The 23,803-nt window shown below is 39.9% G+C and overlaps 1 protein-coding gene across 3 annotated transcripts in view; it reads right to left on the bottom strand.

The window, feature by feature from the left end:
- The window catches only part of PCCA (propionyl-CoA carboxylase subunit alpha), a 435,625-nt gene that overhangs the window by 407,259 nt on the left and 4,563 nt on the right, over window positions 1-23,803 (bottom strand). Inside the window, exons 1-2 of one of the 3 annotated variants that reach the window (XM_048854288.2) lie at window positions 23,437-23,663; window positions 16,010-16,161 (exon numbers count right to left, since the gene is read on the bottom strand). In XM_048854288.2, the coding sequence (XP_048710245.1) occupies window positions 16,010-16,039 (30 nt within the window). In that variant the 5' untranslated portion in view covers window positions 16,040-16,161; window positions 23,437-23,663. Of the gene's footprint in view, window positions 1-6,821; window positions 6,912-16,009; window positions 16,162-23,436; window positions 23,664-23,803 lie in introns of those variants that run through there. The other 2 variants (XM_048854281.2, XM_048854316.2) reach the window with 2 other exon arrangements.

The raw sequence follows: 23,803 nt of genomic DNA, 5'->3' as shown, positions 1-23,803 counted from the left end.
AGACATGCCTGGTCTATTAAATATGTGTAATAGCAGATTTCACTCAAGTTCATAAAATCACTGGAAACAATATGTCCCAGATGTTGTAATGATGCTCACTCTAATATGGTAACACCTTGTAAAATAAAGAGATCTGATTACTATATTACTGTAAAATGTCTCTTTAAACCAAAGCTTATTGTAGTAATGATTATTGTTTTGTTTTTGATATTTACATGTGATGGATTTATAAACCTGTTAAAACTTCCTAAATAAATAGTTTTTTAAAATTGTAAAATCTAGGCCCTAATCCTGCAAACACTTTAGAACATGTGTAACTCTACTCATGAGAACAGAATCAGTTATTGGGGCTATTCACATTCATAAAGTTCTGCATGTTCAAAAGTGTCTGCCAGATTGGGACCCATATCATTTTCTCAGTATGCCCATTGGTTGCAAAAAAAACCCTAAATTTTAGATATTATAAATCGACTTGCTTCTTCCTAATCAGAGAATTGGTGAGCTTTTGTCTTCGAACATAACGCTGAATTTATCCAGAAAAATTTAAACTGCTGTAGAATGATTTAATTGTAAGTTACAACTCAGGAAAGGAAAATTCATAGTGTAATTGTAATCTTCATGTCTTGTACCTTATCTAACAAAGAAAATAGAATATGAGATTTATAGGATGTAAAAACCTTAACAGAAAAGTCTGTGCCTAAATGACTCAAAGCTAGAAGAAACTTTAAGTATGTGTTACATACTCTGTAATCCATGTTCCCTTCTATTAGCATTCTATTCAATGGTCTATGAGAGACAGATTCAATCTTCCAGTCAGCCAATACATCTATCTATTAAGTTATTTACGAGAGATCTGGAACAGCATCAAAGATATGTAGGACCAAATTCATCTAAATGCAGCCTCGTAAGCAGGGGCAATTCCTGGAATTTTCTGAACCAAATTCAGAGTGACATATATGTTACACGTTAAATGTATATTGGTCAAAAACGTGTAAAGTGACACCGTAGTGTAACTTGCACTAACCTGGATTCAATGCATATGCAAAATTAATGTAACTTATATGCCATGCCATGTTTGTCTCACAAAGATTAAGAACCAAGAGGGAGGTGAAAAATAATGCAAACTAACAGTATCATGGCCAAATTCAGTTGTACCTTTTATGCTAAGGCTGAATTTTGTCCAAATAAATATAGCAAATCAGTATAAATTATATTGTTTTGTTTGAGTGTTTTTTGCACACCCACCCAAGTTATGCTATTTCACCATTTAAGCCTACTTACACTCACTTTCAACCAATGTCCCTTGGAGACTAGATTTATCATTGCCCTTTGGTGTTCCACACTGCTTAAGCAATGCTAAGTAGTTGTAAATTCAGTTTATTTGCTGGATAAACCAGCTTTATGGGTATTTTGCATTACATCAAAGGTGCAAAGCAGCTGGAACACAGTGATGAATCTGGCCCTAAATGAATAACTTACACCATCCATTTGTATCAGTTCTGAATTTGGCCCTAAATGCTATAGTCACCTATCATTGGAATCTCACATCACTGAAATATAATACTGTCATAAATATAAAGGGAAGGGTAACCACCTTTCTGTATACAGTGCTATAAAATCCCTCCTGGCCAGAGGCAAAACTCTTTCACCTGTAAAGGGTTAAGAAGCTAAGATAACCTCACTGGCACCTGACCAAAATGACCAATGAGGAGACAAGATACTTTCAAAGCTGGAGGGGGGGAACAAGGTGTTCGTCTGTCTGTGTGATGCTTTTGCCGGGAACAGATCAGGAATGCAGCCTTACAACTGTTAGTTAGTAAGTAATCTAGCTAAAAATGCATTAGATTCCCTTTTGTTTAATGGCTGGTAAAATAAGCTGTGCTGGATGGAATGTATATTCCTGTTTTTGTGTCTTTTTGTAACTTAAGGTTTTACCTAGAGGGATTCTCTATGTTTTGAATCTGATTACCCTGTAATTTACCATCCTGATTTTACAGAGGTGATTCTTTTATCTTTTCTTTAATTAAAATTCTTCTTTTAAGAACCTGATTGATTTTTCATTGTTCTTAAGATCCAAGGGTTTGGGTCTGTGTTCACCTGTACAAATTGTGGAGGATTCTTATCAAGCCTTCCCCAGGAAAGGGGGTGTAGGGCTTGGGGGGATATTTTGGGGGAAGATGTCTCCAAGTGGGCTCTTTCCCTGGTCTTTGTGTAAGACGCTTGGTGGTGGCAGTGTACGGATCAAGGACAAGGCAAAGTTTGTACCTTGGGGAAGTTTTTAACCTAAGCTGATAAGAATAAGCTTAGGGGGTCTTTCATGCTGGTCCCCACATCTGTACCCTAGAGTTCTGAGTGGGGAAGGAACCTTGACAAATACTAAGCTCTTTCTCATTAAATTTGCTTCTCCTTGAGCTATTCATATTAAATTCCTTCTTTTCCCACTTCCCCCTCCCTCCACATCATGCTATGAATCATCATTCTGTATAGTTCAGTGCTGATGTCTCTAAATCAGTACCACTCTTTTTTCTGTTATATAAAAGATCTAGGACCATATTCAGACCTCATGTAAGTGAGAACTCTGTGAACTACATGTGCAGTTGCAACTGCTTGCACAAGGTCTGAACTTGTCCCTTAGACACCTACACTGCAATAAAAGACCTGCAGCATGGCTGTGGCTGAGCTGGGTCAGCTGACTCAAGCGTGCGGGGCTCAGGGTGCAGGACTAAAAATTGCAGAGTAAATGTTTGGGCTGGGGCTGCAATCTGGGCTCCAAGACGCACCCCCCTGGAAACTCGAGCCCTGCAAGTCTGAATCAATTGACTGGGCTCTAAGACTCAGTGTTGCCGATTTTTTATTGCAGAGTAGACATACCCAAAGACTCCTCACTTCTCTCTCTTACTTTTTCTTTGAGGCCCCATTCAGCAAAGCACTTAAGCATGTGCTTTACACTTTAAAGTGTGTAGCTGAATTGGGGCCTGAATGTAATGGGTCTGATTTTGATGTTATACCTATTTTAAACCAGTTTGACTCTACTGATTTCACAGGAATAGTCATACCTGTGGCCCATCTAGTTCAGTACCCTGTCTCTGACAGTGGCTAGTGCCAGATGCTTCAGAGGAAGGCACAAGAAACTCTGTAGTAGATCATTTTGAAATAAACTGCCCATAGGGGAAGTTTCTTCAGACCGTCATCACAGTTAGAGGTTGGTTCATGCCCTGACACATTTATATAGACAGCAAAAACATCCATAGTTACATAGAGAGAGAATATCACTATCCCAATTTGTAAGAGATATAAATTGTCACACTTCAGGTCATACATCATCTGCTGACGTCAATGGAATGAACAACCTTGATTCAGCAATGCTCTCTTAAACCTGTGCTTGAGTGCTTTGCTGAAGAGGGATGGGATTACTCATGCACTTAAAGTCAAGAATGTGCATAAGTGTTTTCCTGAACTGGAGCCTAAATGAGGGAAGGATTTGGCCCAAAGTGCCTTGCTCAAGATTATAAGAGTAAGGAAAGAGTGGGGCATAACCTCTTGATTTCCAATCCACTGCCCTAACCAGTGAGCCACAATGCCTGTTTAGACAATCTGACTAACATAATCCTCAGAAAAATCAGGAAAACAAAACACGATTTCTAGTTTATAAAGATAAAGCTGTAGCTAGAGTAGATAACAGGTTAGCTGAAAAAATGCTGGCCATGTATGCTTAGTGATTGTTGCTTAATTTGTTTAAACTGAAAAAGCCTGTTTCTACAGTGGAATACAAATTAGGGTAATTATGTTGTGATGGAGTACTGAATGTTTAAGATGAAAGGTTTTCTTTACAAAAGCCCTATCATCACTTGACTAGAGAAATATAAAATCCCACTTAAACAAAATGTTGTTTTTGGTATTTCCATATGAACAAAAGGCCTTTTAATCTCTTTTTAATTTTGTATGGCACAGATTTTTAACCACCTCACAATCAAAATAATTACCATATATTCAAATGTGTAATTAGAGAAGGAAGAGATTGATATTTTAAAATATAATGAAATATGTAATTATATTTATATCAGATTAAAACAAAGATTTATAGATTTTATTTAATTACTTACTATGTATGTATTTATTCTCTTATGAGTGTAGATACACACAGCTGGAACATCTGATCAGAACCTCACAGACCTGGTGAAGTTCAAATCAGAAGCAGTTCAGTCAGGCAACAGGATGTATAGGTTATTGTATTAGATGAATATGTGGTGATTATTTATATTTTATCTACACAGATATAATTATAAATCTTTACTTATATTGTATTTGAGAACTGAAGTTATTTCACAATGAACATTTTTTAAAAGACCAGCATGGGACTGCTTATTTCATTCTGCCTAGAAGAATAGTAGCATGTCTTAGAATCCAATCCTAGAAATCCTTACTCATTTGAGTAGATTTTATCAATGTAAGTTGTTCCAGTGAAACAAATGGGACTACAGTGTGACTAAGGCCTTTGACAAGGTAAGAATTTGTTGGATCATGCCCTTAGTTAATACAAGAGGCAAAGAAATCAATTTCCTAGTTTGGTATAACCAGCCTGTGTTTAAGTAAATATATCCATAACCATTATTCATTCCCTTCACACTAGAATTGAAAACCAATATTTGAAGTTTGGGAAAATTGTCTTAATAAGGATTATTTTAAATGATGGAAGTTTAAAGGCAAGCAATTTAATTACCAGGAAACCAGATCAAAGCCAATGTTTTAAATGGGCATTTTAAAATGAGTTATCAAGGAAGATGCAGTTTAATAAAAAAAAGTAAATATGCAAATTGTCCCAGTGTTTCCCACCCAGAGAGATAAAAAGACTCTTGCTATATGTGATTCACATTAAGGAAAAGAAAAAACAGTCACATTTGTAACAAGTTAGTATGTCAGACCTGGCACATACATATGCACAGAAAGAAAGAGAGAGACAAAGAGGAGATTGCTTTTATCCTCCAAAATGAGATAATAATTTCTAATTTATTATTTCCTAACTAAAACTGCTTTGTATTTATCGATCTAATCAAGATTTTCAAAGGTTCACATATCCTTAGCAAAGTAATATGTACTGCAATTGAAAAATCTGATTTTTAAAGGGGCATCAGTCAGCCTACCATTTTGAAGGTGCAAATGCTAGTATTGACACATCTAAACAGGTGGCTGCATCTGCAAGTAAAGCAGACATCTAAATCCTATAATTTGCACCTACAGTTAACTATGCATGAAACATTACATGTGAAAAAAGCAAGTTATTTCTATCAAATTAGGCCCTAAATGTTAGGCATACTACTAGGTCAGATTGTGTAATTTACAATTACAACTCTGGGGCAGAGTTGCACCACTCCATGGGGCTCTCCATGCCTCCTCTCTCCTCCTTTTAGGATGATGAGTGCCTCTAAAGGCAGTAAGAGGGGACAGTGAGCACTGGGTAGCTTTCTTAAACAAAGCACCCCCTCCTCTACTGAACTCAGTAGGAGTTGAAGACACTCAGCACTTCTCAAGAGGGACTCAACATGTTGCAGGATCAGATCCTTAAACTGGTTGCAGTTTTCTTGTTTTACATATATGGCCCAGATCGTCAAAGGTATTGAGGAGCCTAATTTTCAATGGTAGCGGCCTACTACCTTTGAGGATCTGGGCCATATCCTTAATGCTTCTTTAGTGCCTCAATCATACACGATACCTATTTACTTCTGTTAAAATATGTTGCCTTATTTCTCTTCAAAAATTGTGGACCCTGGTAGGCCAGGGAATAAGAGACACAATAAGTAGCCTCTATTGGGACAGTTGATCCTTTTTATTGTATAATAATTAGATAGTCTCTGACTGTTGGTAGATGACTACTTTTGATGTGTCCAGTATGATGAAAACCACTGGATAAAATGTAAAAAATGATAATAGCTAAACATTTATGGCATCTAATTAATTTACTTAGGACCACTGGACGTACTTGAATCTTTGTTAAAGTGACTATATTAAATTAAACTCTTCAGCTATCAGGTATTTTTACTCTCTTTCAGTTTTTTCTTTTGATCCCAGAAGAAGGTGGGTTATGTAAATAATACACCTATTGATTTTGCTATTCCATCAATGTCAGGATTTTTTTAATGGATCTCACTTCTTTCCCTTTAATATTGACATTTAAGATGAATTCATGTAGATGCTGACTGAAAGGAGACATCAGTATCTGATTACATTCCCCCATCTCCACCCGTATTCTGAAATAAAGGTACTGCTTTTTTTCTGGTAGCAATACATTCAATGGGGGATGTTGTAGTGGATTAAAAATTTCATTTTGACATTAAAGACCTGAAGATTGATAGGCTTTCAATACACTACTATTTGAGAAGTGATACTCAAATGTTCTGTAATAATGAAGACTTTAGGTTCGCTCCTTACAAAAAAAGGCGCACATTATTCTTTAGTAATGGTTCAAAACACTACAACTTACAATAGTAATATTGCAGTGCTGGGGCTATTCCATTACCATAGAATACTCTTATGTGGTTACAGGAGTATTCTGCCCTCAGATATTTCACCGGTGTCCAATCTGACGGCTGAGTTGGTCTTTAGCGAATTTTTAGTACATGGAGCTATGCACACAACTTCAGTTAACAATAACATGTTGCTATGGGAGCTCTGTATGTGTAACTCCTTGCTCACTGTGCTGAAAATTGTGCTGGAAGGCAAATGTAACCCTCTCTGGTGTTAGTCTAATTGTTAAGTAGAATTAGAATATAGTATTCTGTAAATACTAACCACAAAAGGCACATAACATGAATAAGGATACTCACCAGCAGTGACTGAGGTGCTGCTTCTACATTCCTTTAAACGGAAATCACATCCATAGCCGTGAGACTAATTATTTTGGAACCTAAGGGAAATGCAGCCTATATAAGAGAGAGTGATCTGCAGTTAAGGATCAGTGAGCCAGCTAATGGCTGGTTAGTCAGAAGGGTACAACTGTAGAATGTTAATAAAACATGTCTGAAGTCCAACACCTCAGGGAAGAGACTGAACACAGTGGAAAATATATGGAGACAGAGGTACTATTGTTTAATACTACTGAACTACTCCATTAAAGCATGCTTTATACCTATTCTGAGACTTGTTTATAAATTACAAAATAATGACAAGAGACTGACACAAAAAATCAGATTCACTGAAGCAACTACAGCTTATAACAATACAACATAATCACTTTGTGAAGAGCTTAAAACAATATGTATTTCTAATGTTTGACATATAAGTACATCACTGTACTCTGCCATTGTACCACTACTGAGTTATGGATTAATTTACAGTTTTCGTCTTGTCACCCCCTGCCATCATATAAATTATGACATAGATAAAAAATGAAATTATTAATTAAACATAGCCCTTAACATTGTGATAGTGATGTATATACTTACAAAGCCCATCTGATGTAAAAGAGTAAGTAATAGTATCTTGGTTTTACTTACAGATGAGGAAAATTAGACACAGAGCAGTTAAATGACTGTAACAAGGTCAGGCAGAGAGTCTGTAGCAGAGTGCAAATTACAATTCAGGATGTATTACATAAAATTTATATAGTTAATTTTCCTTGCTTGATATGTCACATGCTGTTATGTATGTAGGGCTGGATACTCCCAGGTAGAAGTACATGGAAAGGGAAAAACTAATCCTCAAAGATACAGTCCTTCAAGAGCTCCATATTTGCTGTACCTTCTTTTTGGGACTGAGGGGAGAGATGTACATGTCTACAGTCTGGTCCAGTCTAGTCTATATCTCAAACCATGATAGCAACAACCTTGTTATAGGGAGCCTATACAGGAAGGATGGGCTCCACCTAAGCCAAAATGGAACCAGATTGCTGTCACTTAAAATTAAAAAGGTCATAGAGCAGTTTTTAAACTAAGGGCTGAGGGAAAGCCAACAGGTGCAGAGGAGGGGATTAGGGGAGGATCTATTATTGGAGATTGTCTATGTCACTAGTAAGGAGGAGAGGATGGAAGATTATAAAATACAGGTAGGATCTGATGAGAAACAGTCAAATGAAAAAAAGTCTCATTCAATTACATCATGCAATGGGAGACAGCTACAAAGTGACAAGCTTTTGAAGTGCTTATATACCAGTGCTAGAAGTCTAAATAATAAGATGGGTGAACTAGAGTGCCTCATATTAAATGATGATATCAATATAATAGGCATCACCGAAACTTGGTGGAATGAGGCTAATGAATGGGACGCGGTAATACCAGGGTACAAAATATATCGGAAGGACAGAACAGGTCCTGCTGGTGGGGGAGTGGCACTATATATGAAAGAAAGCATAGAATCAAATGAAGTAAAAATTTTAAATGAACCAAACTGTACCATAGAATCTCTATGGATAGTTATTCCATGCTCGAATAAGAATATAGCAGTACAGTTATATTACTGACCACATGACCAGGACGGTGATAGTGACTGTGAAATGCTCAGGGAGATTAGAGAGGATATTAAAATAAAAAGCTCAATAATAATGGGGGATTTCAACTATCCCCATATTTACTGGGTACATATCATTTCAGGATGGGATGCAGAGATAAATGATTGCTTCTTGGAGCAGCTAGTCCTGGAACCCACAAGAGGAGAGGCAATTCTTGATTTCGTCCTAAGTGGAGCACAGGATCTGGTCCAAGAGGTGAATATAGCTGGACTGCTTTGTAATAGTGACCATAATATAATTAAATTTAACATCCCTGAGGGGGGAAAACACCACAGCAGCCCAACACTGTAGCATTTAATTTCAGAAAAGGACTACGCAAAAATGAAGAGGTTAGTTAAACAGAAATTAAAAGGTACAGCGCCAAAAATAAAATCCCTGAAAGCTGCATGGAAACTTTTGTAAAGACACCATAATAAAGGTTCAACTTAAATGTATACCCCAAATTAAAAAACATAGTAAGAGAACCAAAAAAGAGCCACCATGGCTGAACAACAAAGTAAAAGAAGCAGTGAGAGGCAAAAGGCATCTTTTAAAAAGTGGAAGTTCAATGCTAGTGTGGAAATAGAAAGGAGCATAAACTCAGGCAAATGAAGTGTCAAAATATAGTTAGGAAGGCCAAAAAAGAATTTGAAGAACAGCTAGCCAAAGACTCAAAAAGTAATAACAAAAAAATGTTTAAGTACATCAGAATCAGGAAGCCTGCTAAACAACCAGTGGGGCTACTGGGCGATTGAGATGCTAAAGGAGCACTCAAGGACGATAAGGCCATTGCGGAGAAACTAAATGAATTCTTTGCATTGGTCTTCACAGGTGAGGATGTGAGGGAGATTCCCAAACCTGAGCCATTCTTTTTAGGTGACAAATCTGAGGAACTATCCCAGATTGAGGTGTCATTAGAGGAGGTTTTGGAACAAATTGATAAACTAAACAGTAATAAGTCACCAGGACCAGATGGTATTCACCCAAGAGTTCTGAAGGAACTCAAAAGTGAAATTGCAGGACTACTAACCATAGTCTGTAACCTATCATTTAAATCAGCTTCTGTACCAAATGACTGGAGGATAGCTAATGTGACGCCAATTTTTAAAAAGGGCTCCAGATGTGACCCGGGAAATTACAGACTGGTAAACCTAACTTCAGTACCAGGCAAACTGGTTGAAACTATAAAGAACAAAATTGTCAGATACATAGATGAACATAATTTGTTGGGGAAGCGTCAGCTTGGTTTTTGTAAAGGGAAATCATGCCTCACCAATCTACTAGAATTATTTGATGAGATCAACAAGCATGTGAACAGGGCCAATCCAGTGGATGTAGTGTATTTAGATTTTCAGAAAGCCTTCAACAAGATTCCTCACCAAAGGCTATAAAGCAAAGTAAGCAGTCATGGGATAAGAGGGAAGGTCATCTCATGGATTGGTAACTGGTTAAAAGATAGGAAACAAAGGGTAGGAATAAATGGTCAGTTTTCAGAATGGAGAGATGTAAATAGTGGTGTTCCCCAGGGGTCCGTACTGGGCCCAGTCCTATTCAACATAGTCATAAATGATCTGGAAAAAGGAGTAAACAGATTATACAAAACTACTCAAGATAGTTCAGTCCCAGGCAGACTGCAAAGAGCTACAAAAGGATCTCTCAGAACTGTGTGACTGGGCAACAAAATGGCAGATGAAATTCAGTGTTGATAAATGCAAAGTAATGCACACTGGAAAACATAATCCCAACTATACGTATAAAATGATGGGGTTTAAATTAGCGTTACCACTCAAGAAAGAGATCTTGGAGTCGTGGATAGTTCTCTGAAAACATCCACTCAATGTGCAGCAGCAGTCAAAAAAGCAAACAGAATGTTGGGAATCATTAAGAAAGGGCTAGATAATAAGATAGAAAATATCCTGTTGCCACTATATAAATCCATGGTATGCCCACATCTTGAATACTGCATACAGATGTGGTCACCCCATCTCAAACAAATATATTGGAATTGGAAAAGGTTCAGAAAAGGGCAACAAAAATCATTAGGGCTGTGGAGCATCTGCCATATGAGGAGAGATTAATAAGACTGGGACTTTTCAGCTTGGAAAAAAGACGACTAAGGGGGAATATGATAGAGGTCTATAAAATCTGGTGTGGAGAAAGTAAATAAAGAAGTGTTATTTACACCTTCTCATAACACAAGAACTAGGGGTCACCCAATGAAATGAATAGGCAGCAGGTGTAAAACAAACAAAAGGAAGTATTTTTTCACACAACGCTCAGTTAACCTGTGGAACTCCTTGCCAGAAGATGTTGTGACGGCCAAGACTATAACAGGGCTCAAAAAAGAACTCGATAAATTCATGGAGGGTAGGTCCATCACTGTCTATTAGCCAGGCCAGGCAGGGATGGTGTCCCTAGCCTCTGTTTGCCAGAAGCTGGGAATGGGTGACAGGGGATGGATCACTTGACGATTCCCTGTTCTGTTCATTCCCTCTGGGGCACCTGGCACTGGCCACAGTCGGAGGACAGGACGCTGGGCTGGATGGACCCTTGGCCTGACCCAGTGTGGCCGTTCTTCTGTTCTTGTCTAAAAAAAGTTGCTGCTGGCATAATTGTAGTACAGGAGGGCTCTGATCAATATGGACACATGTTTTGTCTGAGAACCATACTAGTGAAACCATAATATTCTCCCAGCATGGAGTGTAGCCTAGCTTTATACACACAGTTTTCAGGGGAAAAGTCCCTTTTCACCCTTGGCCTTGCACCAGACTAAAATCATGCTATAGTTATGCTAGCACTAGCCATCTTTACCCAGTTGTTACTATAGTGTGAATAATCACTCTTTTTCTCCTTCCAGAAGAGCCTGGCACTGCAAACTTCTCCTCCATTCTCTAAGAGAGCCTTAAGTGGCCACAAAAGTCAGTAAATGCAGGAAGAGGTTTCTCTCTTAGCCCTGGTCTACACGGGGGGGGGGGGGGGGGGTTGATCTAAGTTACACAACTTCAGCTATACTTCAGCTACGTGAATCACGTAGCTGAAGTTGATATACTTAGATCGACTTACCGTGGTGTCTTCACCGCGGTCAGTTGACTGCTGCCGCTCCCCCATCGACTCTGCCTGCGCGTCTCGCAGTGCTGGAGTACAGAAGTTGACAGGAGAGCACTTGGGGGCTGCTTTTAAATGCAGCTTTTCAGTATAGATGCATACTTTCGCACTCCATGCGCACAGCACTCTGACATACATTAACATTAATTTCCATAGTTGCAAATGTTACATTCTTCTTTGTATGATCTAACCCTTTCTCCATATCTTTAATAGTAATGAAACTGCATTTTAGGGGGCATGATGCAATTCCAAGACATTTCCCCCCAGAATAACTGAGTTACCGGTGAGAAAGGGCAGAAGAGGCAGGAGCAGATGCACCTGTCTCTTCCTCAACTCTGTCTATACCTTCTTCACACAATGCACAGTCTACTCACATATATAAAATGTATACATGTATACATCAGTGACTGGTTCCATATTCTCCTGCAAAGGAAAGTAGTATACAAAGAACTTCAGAATTTTTGTAATTTGACAATTTTTACCTAAAACAAACCTTTTCAAAGATGCATGAGCACAAATGCCGGGAACCGGTGAATAGAATGTCTGTGGTCTTTGGGGGGTGGCAACATTCTAGTAGATCATAAAACAAGCAAGATTTTTGGGATTAAGTGAGGGAGTTGTCCTAACCCCATGGCTCCTGGGATTTCCTGAGGAATTACTCCTCCCTTCAGAAGAAATTGGAGTATCCATGCTGTTTCTCTAGTCCCTCAAGAGTCTGCTATTATTGGCTTGGTATCCCTATGGTGACTGCTCAGAAGCAGCCATAGAGAAGGCCCCATGGGAACTAATACAGCTTCCAACAGTACAAACATTCTGCTGGATATCCATGAGGAAGTCCTACAGGACAACACAGAATGGTAATACAGTATGGCCAGTCCCCTTCTCCTCCTCCTAAGGCTTACCACAGAGAACCCATTAGGTGAGGAGCGACAGCACAGTGGTTTTCATAAGGATCAAGGGAGTGGGGGATGCTTCTTTTCAGGCAGGGAGAATTCATACCAGGAGTATCCTTTCTGCCTGCAGATCCCTAGGGGATGATGCAGGCCTGGATATGGAGTGAACAGTCATCGACTGATAAGGTAGAATACAACAGCTGTTCTGTAACATCACACAACAGATTTTTAGGAGGGAAAATTAGAAAAGGCTATCCAATCGAAAATTAAGGAAAAGTTTAGGTAGGTAGAAAATAACAACCCAGTATTCTAGGGTTACAATCTAACAGTGTGGAAAGCTCTATGGAACTATAACGATCACTTCTCACCTAAAACAGCAGCTCACTATCTTATTTTAACCATGCTGGGATATTATTTTACTGGTGACCCAAATAGAAGAGTGCCTCTTACAACTGGGTTTTCTTTAGAGATTCCCATCCAAGTACTGTGCAGACCAGACTCTATATATCTTGAGAGAGAGTTAAAGAAAAGAAAACCCAAGGTAATACAAATGCAAAGCTACTAATAAAACAGTAATAACACTACCGCTAATGATAATACTGGTGCTAGTAATAATACTAGCAAAGGACTCACTCTACAGAGACAGTTGCCACTGCTGAAACATAACGGCCCTGATCCTTGGGTCTGTCCAGCCAACCTGTGGACCTATGGAGGTTGGGCAAAGGCGCTTGAATGCTACACTTGCATTCCTCTGTTCTTCAGCGTTGTCAGAGGTTGATTCAACCCACAGGGTTACTGAGAACAGCCTCAGCTCATAGAGCTATGCCAGTTTACACCATCTGAGGATTTGGCACTAATGTAAAGTCCATACTATAAGACCATAAAGTAAGAACTTAAGAATGGGCATACAGGGTCAGACAGTGGCCCATCTAGCTAGTATTCTGTCCCTGACAGTGACCAGTGCCAGATGCTTTAGTGGGAATGAATAGAACAGGCTAATTTTGATTGATCCATCCCCTGTAGTCCACTCTCAGCCCCAGCTTCTGGCCATTGAAGGTTTAGTGGCACTCAGAGTATGGCCTTGTGTCCCTGGCATGGGTGGCGGGTGAACCGCAGGTTCAGGGAGGTTAATCCCTGGCCCGGCCCACCCCTTCTTCTACCTGGGAACCCATCCTTCCTCCACTGGAGCCCAGAGCTACACTCCACCTGTGCCTCTGCTCCCGCCCCTGTGGCCATCAGCTTGAAAATATCTTATATACCACCCATAACTGCTTGTGTAGGAGTCTGAAAATTGACTCCATCTTAAATGTTGGTTAGAAGGTGTAGTACAAACATCTATCCACTGTATCTCATGTTGGACTTTATTTCTCAAGTTCCATAGTGGTAGTTAGAGTCCCATAACGATTATGGAGTTTCATCAATTTTGATCATGGGAAATTGTAATCCAGTCTTTGTGAAAGTGGAGTAAATATCCCTACTTAGTATTTTAAAAAATAAAAGCTAAGAGCTCAAATGCTGTATTCCAAATGGTTCCAACTTCAATATAAAAAAAATACTTTGACAAATGATTTTATTTACATGCTGAAAAAGTGAATGTTTTGGACATATTTCTAAATTTTATATCTATAAGCATCAGCATTGTATTTTTTTCTAAATGGGCATATGATGATGTTGCAAGGAGCATGCAGTCGTATCGTCTCTCTGCAGAATGTAGAAATACGTTTTTCTTTACTTGCAATTTTGTGCATCTGCCTTTAGTGTTCATGAAAGCTGCTAGATGGACAGTCCTTCCTCATCCTGCTCCACCTATTTTCTTTAATCCTGGCCTGGAGGAACCACTGGTAGGGGAGAGAAGGTAGTTCAATTTCCATGCCTAGTCAGTCATGGACTTCCTCACTGAGATTGCCCACAAGCCTATAAAATAGTGATATTCCTGGTGGGGTTTTTTTTTTTTGAGGGGGGGGCGCATGAGTGAGTGAGAGATGGGGACACCTGCTCACTGGGAAATGGCTTGAGACTGTATAGTTGACTAGGAGTAATATCCTTTTATGATTATATGCAGAAAACAACCTTTAAAATCAGTTGGCCAAATTCTGGTTCTATTTAAATCAACAGAAGCTTTCCTAATAACTTAACTGGAACCAGGATTTGTCTCAAATAGAATTTTTCCTAGGAAACAATCTAAAAATCAGGTCCTAACTGATTTTTTTTAAATTCGGTCTTTTAAATAGGTTTACACAGATTATAATCAAGCTTAATAATTTTAACCTAACATTTATATTTTGTAAGGACAGATCCAGAAAAAAAGTTTCTGATATCCTTATTCATCTACTTCACTGATAAAATTTTAAGTCACTGTCACAGCCAGTCAGTCAAGCACAGAGAGGCAGCATATTAAAACATCATTTTGTGGAGGAGATGTTACCTCATAACTATATGTAGAATTCCAGTCTGCATATTTCTGCATTGTTTTTAAAATCTGGATTTAAAATCTGGAAAAATAAATGATGATCCAATATTTTGGATTATTTATATACTCTCCTGACCCTGACATCTTCTACAGAAAGTCTGATCCTGCTCCCATCAGACTTTTGCCATTGAGTTCAAGGGGGACAGGACTGGGCCCTTACACTAGATGGTCTAGTCTGCTGGTCAAATCACATAGCTCAGTGTTCCTTTTGCCCAATCTGCTCAAGAGACAACACTAATAAATGAAGAGACTGATTGTAGAGGATGTAGAAATGCAGTAATGTGAGATGCCTACAGGCAGAAAATGGCAAAGAATCAGGATGGATCGAATGAAACATATGTCAAAACACTTCTGAATAACAACTAGAAAAGTAAATATTCTTAAATGCTGTATGCTTAAAGGGCTGTTGACATATCATGGAAACCATTCTCTGACAAAACATTTCTGCTGAAGTATCAAATATTTTCTGTATTTGTCTTCTCTCATTCTTGAAAAGAAGCTCTTTTTTTACTTGACACAGCCTTGTTGCTAAAAGTCAGCATGTGTAAACACTCTTTGTTGGCACTTTTGCCAACAAAATACTTCCAGCCCCGCGAGTGGCGTTAGCTTTGTCGGCAGGAGAGCACTCCTGCCGACAAAGCCAAGTTCACACTGCCACTTGCGTCGGCAAAACTTTTGTCTTTCATGGGAGGGCTTTTTTAAGTACCGTGAAAGACAAAAGTTTTGTCGACAACTTCACAGTGTAGCCACACCCTTAGAAGTTCATCTCTTCCTGCTGCTCATTCCTTATTTTCAGTCTCTTTACTGCAAATCATTTCAGCAACTAAGTCTGATATCACATAGGATTGTATTGTCTATCTAAATATTTCTGATGCACCTACCCAAGAGTTACTTGGCAAAATATCTAGGCACAGTGGGTAAAATATATTCCTCTGTAAGAGGGGCCACCCAAGGTCTCTGCATCACTTAAGATATGCTTAAACCCTACTTATGGAATAGGAAATATATGTAAGGATTAATTAAGGATAGCAATGGAATATATTTAAGGATAAAAATACCTACTTGGTTTCTGTTGCCTCCTGATAAGATCATGGGTACCTCTGTATACAAGTAAGCTGTAAGATTCCCATTGACTTCAGTGAGCTTTGGATCAGGTCCATAATGTATGTGGCTACTAGAATCTTTGCTTCTTCATTCTCTCACGGAGATACAAACTGTAGAGAAAAAGTAAATGAATTAACTTTGATGTAATCACAACTTAGGTGTAATAAACTATTTCTTTAATAGCACAAACTGAACACTTGTATTTCATGTGGTTGATAATACCTTAAAGTGGTCTAAATAGAGGGGCAACCTCTTATGACTGTATACAGTAATAACTGCAAACAATAACTGATAGAGACTGATACTTAATATCTTGAGTGGTTTATGGTTCAAACAAATTCCCCTCCATTGCACCATAAATCTATTTTAACATCTGCAGAAAAGAGACAGCTATCAGAATACACATTACAGCAGAGCATTGCTACTGCCTAGTCTAACTGAGACTTTCTTGAGGCTTTTTGGGACAGTAACAACACATTGAATATACAAATCCACTGAACACAAACAAAATATTTTAGAATTTTTATAATTTTTTAGGGTGTGATCATTCAGTCGCAAAACTCCCTTTGTCTATAATATGTAACAGAACTTCATTGGAAGGAAATGATTGGTGTAGCACTCAGAAAAAGTCATTTCACATAGCAGTTCCAATACTAGGTTAACATTACACTTCATTGTAACTTGTGTGCAGTAAAGGATTATTCCTTAAACATGCTTATTTCTTCAACGGGTATCAATTTAAATACATACTTCAATATGCATATGGTTTGGTGTGCTGGACATTAATTCTTCTGGCAGGACTGTTTCTGTTACTATAGCTCTGTACAACAGAGCCTTTGTTAAGCTCTCAGAGGAGATGTTTGTGCTATGCTAAGGATCGCTTCCTGTGTAGGTGTTCTTCCAGTGCCTCAAAAATGTAATCCATGTAAACACAAATTAAAGAAAATGAAAGCATAAGGGCTTCTGAACAATACTCAACCCCCACAAACAACCGTCAGAACAAAGATAGCATTATTTGTTTGTTTCCCACCTTTTCAGGTCAATGCAAGTCTATTGCTCTCAATTGTTTAAAAAACCCAAAAGATCCATTTTACACGTGGGGGATGAGCACTTCCTCTACAAACAGACAGGGTGGACAAGAGGTCTCATTGCAGCTGGATCCAGTTCTATTGAAGTCAATGGGAGTCTTTCCATTGACTTCAGTGGGGGTTATCGCATGTCCCAGGAGGGGGAATAAATAGGAACACATTAGAGAGCCTCTGCTGTGGGCAAGATGGGGTGCATCAGGTAATCTCAGAGGTGAGGAGGAGCAAGAAGACACTGTGGTGTGTCTGGGGGGATGTGAGGGTGAAATGGGTTCAGAATGTGCACATTCCGAAAAAATAACTGCTAGTATAAGTTATCCCGGGGTCAAATCCTTCTTGCCTTCCTCACACAAGGCGTCAATGGAACTGCCTGTGTGAGCAAGGCAAGTAAACTTTGGCTCCTCAGGTGTACCTTCTTTTAAACGATCACCACTGAACTTGGACATGAATTAACACACACAGTTGTTTCACAGACAATATTTGAAATGTATTTATCAGAAGAAGATGCAGTCAGTAGTTGTTTACTGACTATTGATGGGACCTGCTTCTTTAGCCCAATATCTGCACTTGGAGTAACTACAGCAGTGTTGGAGTGGCTCCCCCTGGATTTGGATCCTTCAAGTTCCTTGCCTTTTCTTGTAGCCATTGAACAACATCAACCCTTCTTAGATATCCTAGAGGATGTGGAGGAAAATGACTGTAAAATAGTGACTTCTCCCTCAGTTGCTTCCCTCTGGTGGCTGGTCTACTTTGACAATAACAGTCTACTACTGCTACCAGTTACCCCATTAGCTCAGTTGGTGTAGCAATGTGGGAAGCCAGTATGGTGTCACATGATGGAATTTCTCATTTTGCTGTTTATTTTTTTTACCTAGGAGATCAAATACAGTGATGTAGTCTTTAATTACACTATTTGTAATTAAACTATTCTCTTTGTTTCTCAGAGTCCTAGCCTCATTCAGTGCTCAGGAGACTCAGAATGAGGCAGAGGTTTCCAAAGACAGAAAGGCTATTCTTTTGTACTTAAGACACAGGATGGGGATCCAGGAGAGCAGGGTTCTAAACTTAGCTGTGCCACAGACTTCTCATGTGGATATAGGACAAGACTAGTATAATGTCTGTACATAAGGGGATCAAATTAAGTTTGCATGGCACAACCTTAATTCTGGCATTCCTAACTTTTGGGTACTTGACCTGCCCCTTAATGTTCTTTCAGCATATTTTTTATATGTAATGAGTATATACATTGTTCCTACAGAACCTATAAATCAGATATTATTTGCATCTAAATTTCTCTACATATATAGCATATTTATGTATCATGCATGGATGGACAGAACATTCAAGAGTATTTTTCTTCTCTTCCCAGAGGAATCTCAAGAGAACTATTTTTCTGCTTGTATCAGAGTCAGCCACCTCCTATGAGCCCCTTTGTGGCTGGAGGTCACTCTGCACCACCCTGCCTCGATTTCCCTTCTTGAACTTCTCAAAACTCCAGATCACAGTCCGAAAGGTAATTAAAACACCTTCTTGGAGCCCAGTTTATTTAGTTCTGACACTCATTGGCCCTCCAGGCCCCAAGTCCAGTAAATGTCTCTCTTAGATAAGGAGTCCCCAGTCCTCCTTCTGGGATGAGCTGATGCTGTTTCCTCCCCCCACTCTCCCACTCCAGTTTTCTGCTGCTCTTATAGAGAAATCAGCTGACCTCTGCTCAGGTGCACCTACTTAGTAACTAGGCTTGGTTGGCCCTAGGCCTCTAGACCTTAAAAGGAAAGTCACCCTGTTATAATGTTCTAGCTCAACTGCAAAATATTAGTAATATCTTAATAGGACATTTGCCACATACCAGTTATCTAGATTGTAAGCTTTTCAGGGCAGGGGTTCCTTTTGTTATGTGTGTATACAGTGCCTTGTATAATTCACAGATTTGAAGGCCAGAAGGGACCAGTGTAATCATCTAGTCTTGACCTCCTGTATAGCACAGAACTTCCCCAGAATAATTCCTACAGCATAGCTTTTAGGAAAATGTCAATCCTGAATTAAAAATTGTCCATGATGGAGAATCCACCACAACTCTTGATAAACTGTTCCAATGGTTAGTTACTCAATGGGGCTCTGATTCCTGATTGGAACCCCTAGATGCTACCATAATGCAAACAGCAAATTATAATAATTTACAAAAACTGACACTATTTTCTCTCACTTTGACTTATTTAGAAGACATTAACACATTTAAACACTTAAAAGAAGCTCTTCATTCTTTGAAAATATTGGTAATATTGGTCCTAAATAAATTTTAAAAAATAATAATATGCTGAAGGAGCCAATGCTGCCCCATATTTTGTAATATTCTTTACAGATTACAAATTTTCTTAAACACTTGAATAATACACCTTTGTAGCTGTGGAGAGGATCTGAAATAACCTAACTAAGTATACAGCTCTGCATTTGAACCAAGATTCTGTATTTGTAAAGCTCTCCTAGATATACAGGTGTGGTTCCCAGACTCAGTGCAGAGAAAACAGACTTTCCCTCTACCTACAGTTTTGCTTTTAATTAATAAAATGGGGCCAGACTCACTGTGATCCCTTTAGTCACCCTAAATGGTATGTCACCCCACAAGCAGTTCCATTTTCTTCTGGGGGATTACTCAAATGCTAGGGTCCTGAATAATGTTGTCGCGGTCTAGCCTGGATTCATTTGTGAAAGGACTAGAGTGGCTGTGGAAGGCCACACAGGAAGCTGTAGAGGGAAGTAGCCATTTCCTAATAGAATTACTAAATAATGTAAACCACAGACAATATACAATGAGGAAAAGAGAAAAATACTCCACCAAAATTTAGTCATTAGGCAGGTTGCTTGGTGGTGAGCCTGGGAAGAAGTACTCTCTCTCATCTCCCCATAAATAAACCACTGATCACCTATGATTCCATGTATGATCTGCCAGGTTTCTTTTCAGCTAGACCCCAATAGCTTTCATCCTCAAGGTGTGATTACCCATGGGATCCAGCAGTAAGGAAAAGACCCTGGGATTCCTAGTGCATTATAAGACACTCTGTGTTCCATTCTTCCCCCACAAAACATAAGTTCCAGAGATCTCCCTTTCTAAAAGTGGCTACATTGGAAACCAGGATCCTGTAGGCTGGAGTGGAAAGAGCAAGAGGGGCTGACATAACTTATTTTGAATTGCCTATGAAAACAGGGAAGAGACACCCCAACCTGTTTACTTTTTCTTGAAAGAAATAGAGTCCACGCGTCCTAAGGGGTTGTGCCAAGGAGCCTGGACAACAGCCTGGTGAGGGGCAGGAGAAGGGGAAGGGAGTCCTCTCGGTCTCCCCAGGCCTCTCCGTTAGGAGCGCTCCTCGCTCACTCTGCCAGCGAGGGGGACCGCTAGTTTCCAGCACCGTGTAAAAAGCACCTGTTTGAAAGGCGCCTGATCCAGTGGGCAATGTACCCACTCACTGCAATCCGGAGTAAAAGCGAGGATAGGATTCTCTCTCCCCGCCCGCCCCCGGCACAGGAGAATCCTCTCCCCGGCCCGTCTGTCTCCGAGCGGGTTTGGATGCAGCTGGCAGATTAGAGACTTCAGGTTAGAGTTGAATGTTTAACTCCCTAGCTCCTGACACGGGTTTGCTTCGGAGAGCGGCTGATGCACCGCAAGGCGCGACGGTGTGTGCGGATGTATCCTTGCGGTTTCCTTCAAGCCAGCCGCGGGGGCGCGTGCTTTGTGTCCTTTCACAGCCACGCCTTGTCCGGGGTGGGGGTGGGGAGTGCGCTGCCTTCCCTTTAAACCCGATGGGAAAGCCAGGGGCGTGGATTTCTTATGATTCCGATGACTTGAAAAGAAACCAGACCCCGAACCCGCAGGAGAAGCATGTGCTCCCTACCCTGTGGAGGGGCTCAAGGCTGTGATTTATACCACCCTAGTGGTGGGCTCGTGGGCGGGTTACGGATTTGAGTGCATGCCCTGGATGCGGAAATATAAAGCAACACATGCCAGTGCGCTAAGGAGCAGCAGGCTTAGACACATTTATTTGCGGTAACATTTATTTTATTCCACGTGGCCAGACTTGTACGGGGCTAAATTCTATTTTCCCGGGACAAGAGCGAGCGACTTCCTTTCTTCAGTGTACGATGAAAGCCTGAAAAGCCCCAGAGCGGAAGTATCCCTTCGGAGAGTGGCTTTCCCAGACAAGCCCCAGGGCTGAAAGCCCAGCAGAGTGATCCAGTTGTTGCCGAAGTGAGAAGTGTGGACACACACACAAAGGAACTTCCCACCACTCGCTGCAAACCGTTAGTATTCCGGTCGTGCAGCTCCCAACAACTACCCTTGCCACAATAACAAAGACATTTAAATGCCAGGACGCATATTTCACTTTTTAACCTGCTGAGAGGAGCGACTTTCAAAGCTTCCCTACGGTGAATAAACTGACAAAAAATATGGGGTGCGCTCAGAAATTAAACACCTTCTCCTGGAGCAAAGTGGCGTTAATCAGGTTTCTAAGCAATCGCCATCTCTGTCTTTTACCATTCACCCAAATAATGCCGAAAGAAGGGTCCCTTTAGCACGAGTGAAAGCAGAAAGAAGGAATTATACCCATAGCTAGTAAAATCATCTTAAATCAATAGAGCACCACTTGAACTTGAGTTTCCATTGTTTCAGTGAAACATCAATGTTTTTAATTAAACACAGCTACCCCTTTCTGTTAAAACATTCCATAAAGGGGTTAGGTTTCTACTTTTGTTGAGGCAGCTGGCGCTTGTTGGCTGTTGTGTTTGAGCAACAGACTGTTCAATAGGAGCGAGAAATAGCTCAACGCACTCTTAATAGACCTGATTAACAATGCACCTTGAAAAGGAATACATTGTGTCATTGTGTTAGTTTGCTACAAACCTATTAAAGGAAAAATAGCATCCATCAGGTCTAACAAAACGCATTTGTATTATACGTACTTATCTGCTTCAAATACGCTCCTTGGCACAATGTCCAGACATTCAACTAGATCATCAAGGGCTGGACAGCAGAACACGCTCTGGTTAGAGAGTGATACACGGGACTTAAAAATCCAGCAGAGTAGGTATTTTTGTTTGCAGATGGGAAACACAAAATAGCACATTTAATTAGGAACCATTCTGCAGAAGCACAATGGGGAATTCAAGGGATTTGATATGCGTGTATTACGTTAAACCAAAAACAATAGCGAAGTTGGGTAATTATGACAGGAAGATGTAAGGGAAAGCTAATGATCTCCCGGCTGTGTTTTGAATCTATCCAATACATATTTTCAGTATTTGTTTGTTCTTTCGTAAAACTATTGTGAAACCAAATACTACTCAGAGTATAACTGATGATTTACCTATAAAGGGGCTGATTTTTAGTTCTTCGAAGTATAACGGGGGTTAAGGAACCAAATGAAACGCGAAGATCAGAGCCAAATAATTATTGTTGCCTTGAATACAGCGTTTTTGCAAAGGCAAACGCTTAATAAATTGATTTTCTTGGTAAATTCTTGCTTCGGTTCGGTTAGTCTTGTTACATTGCACCTGCCTCAACTGGTTAAAGAATCCAAACCAAAAACACAAGTCAAGAGCCACTTTAAAATTGTTACTAAATAAATTATGGCATACACTGTACGAACAACCGTGGGACCACGAACCTGGGAGAAATTTTAGCTGCCCATATAAAGGCTAATTTGTCGCGGCGTTTTCTGCCTCCCATCCCAAAGCATCAGCTCTCAAAGTGCGACATCCCCTTTGGGGCAGACAAACCAAGCCAACTGCAGCACGTTTTGACGCTCATTCTCGCCTGCAAACGTTTCAGTGATCGGTTTAAGTGCTGAAGTGATACAAGAAATTATAGAAAATGTCTATCAAGAACTCAGTGCCAAGAGAAATAGCGCAGGAGTTCTGTTCAAAGGAACGAGCCAAATCCACAATTTGAAACTTCCAACCGCCTAGTCAGCTGGAGAATCTTCAAAGATCAAGATCAATTTGTCAGCTAATCACTTTTGATATGTAGTAAATGTCTAGCTCGAGAGAGAGATTCACAGTTGTGGAGCTTTTCTTCCTGACAATGTATCAGCAGATCACAAATCTTTTCCAAAGGATTCATTCAAAAGGTATGCACATATATGGTGGGTTTCTGGTGCAGTAAAGATAAAGACTCACAGTCTGATGGAGAAGCCGTGCTGTCCCGTGTAAAACAAGTGCCCTCTCCGTGATGTGTAGTGTATACTGCACAATTCACCTCTTCTTACCCTACTTCATTCAAATACAGAAATGCGCGTCAAAAGTACTTACAAATAGTAATAAGGTAAGTCAAAAGCGGCCCGATCCTGCCAGATCGGTCAATGGGATCTGAGAGCGGGATGGAATCCAAAGCCTCCTATACTGTCCAGGTGAAACTGAAGAAACAAAATCACATTACCAAGTACATCCAGATATTCAGTAAATCCGCCCCAGGAATAGACAGTTTCAAAACACGAAACTGGCTGCCTAAAGATTTCTTTGTTGTCTTTGCTGACTTTTAGCAGTCCAAAACGGACAATACGACGGACTGAGTCCTTCTCTCCCCCACTCCTCCTAAAAAGGCTGAAGTTCAGGTTTTCAGACTTTGAATAAAAGACAAACACTTGGCAAACAACCAGCTCACACCATCATGTCCAGC

The sequence above is a fragment of the Caretta caretta genome, chromosome 1 (assembly GCF_965140235.1).
Source record: "Caretta caretta isolate rCarCar2 chromosome 1, rCarCar1.hap1, whole genome shotgun sequence".
In the NCBI taxonomy this organism is placed as follows: Eukaryota; Metazoa; Chordata; order Testudines; family Cheloniidae; genus Caretta; species Caretta caretta.
Note: the sequence above shows the minus strand (reverse complement) of the source record. Positions and strands in the feature narration are given on the sequence as shown.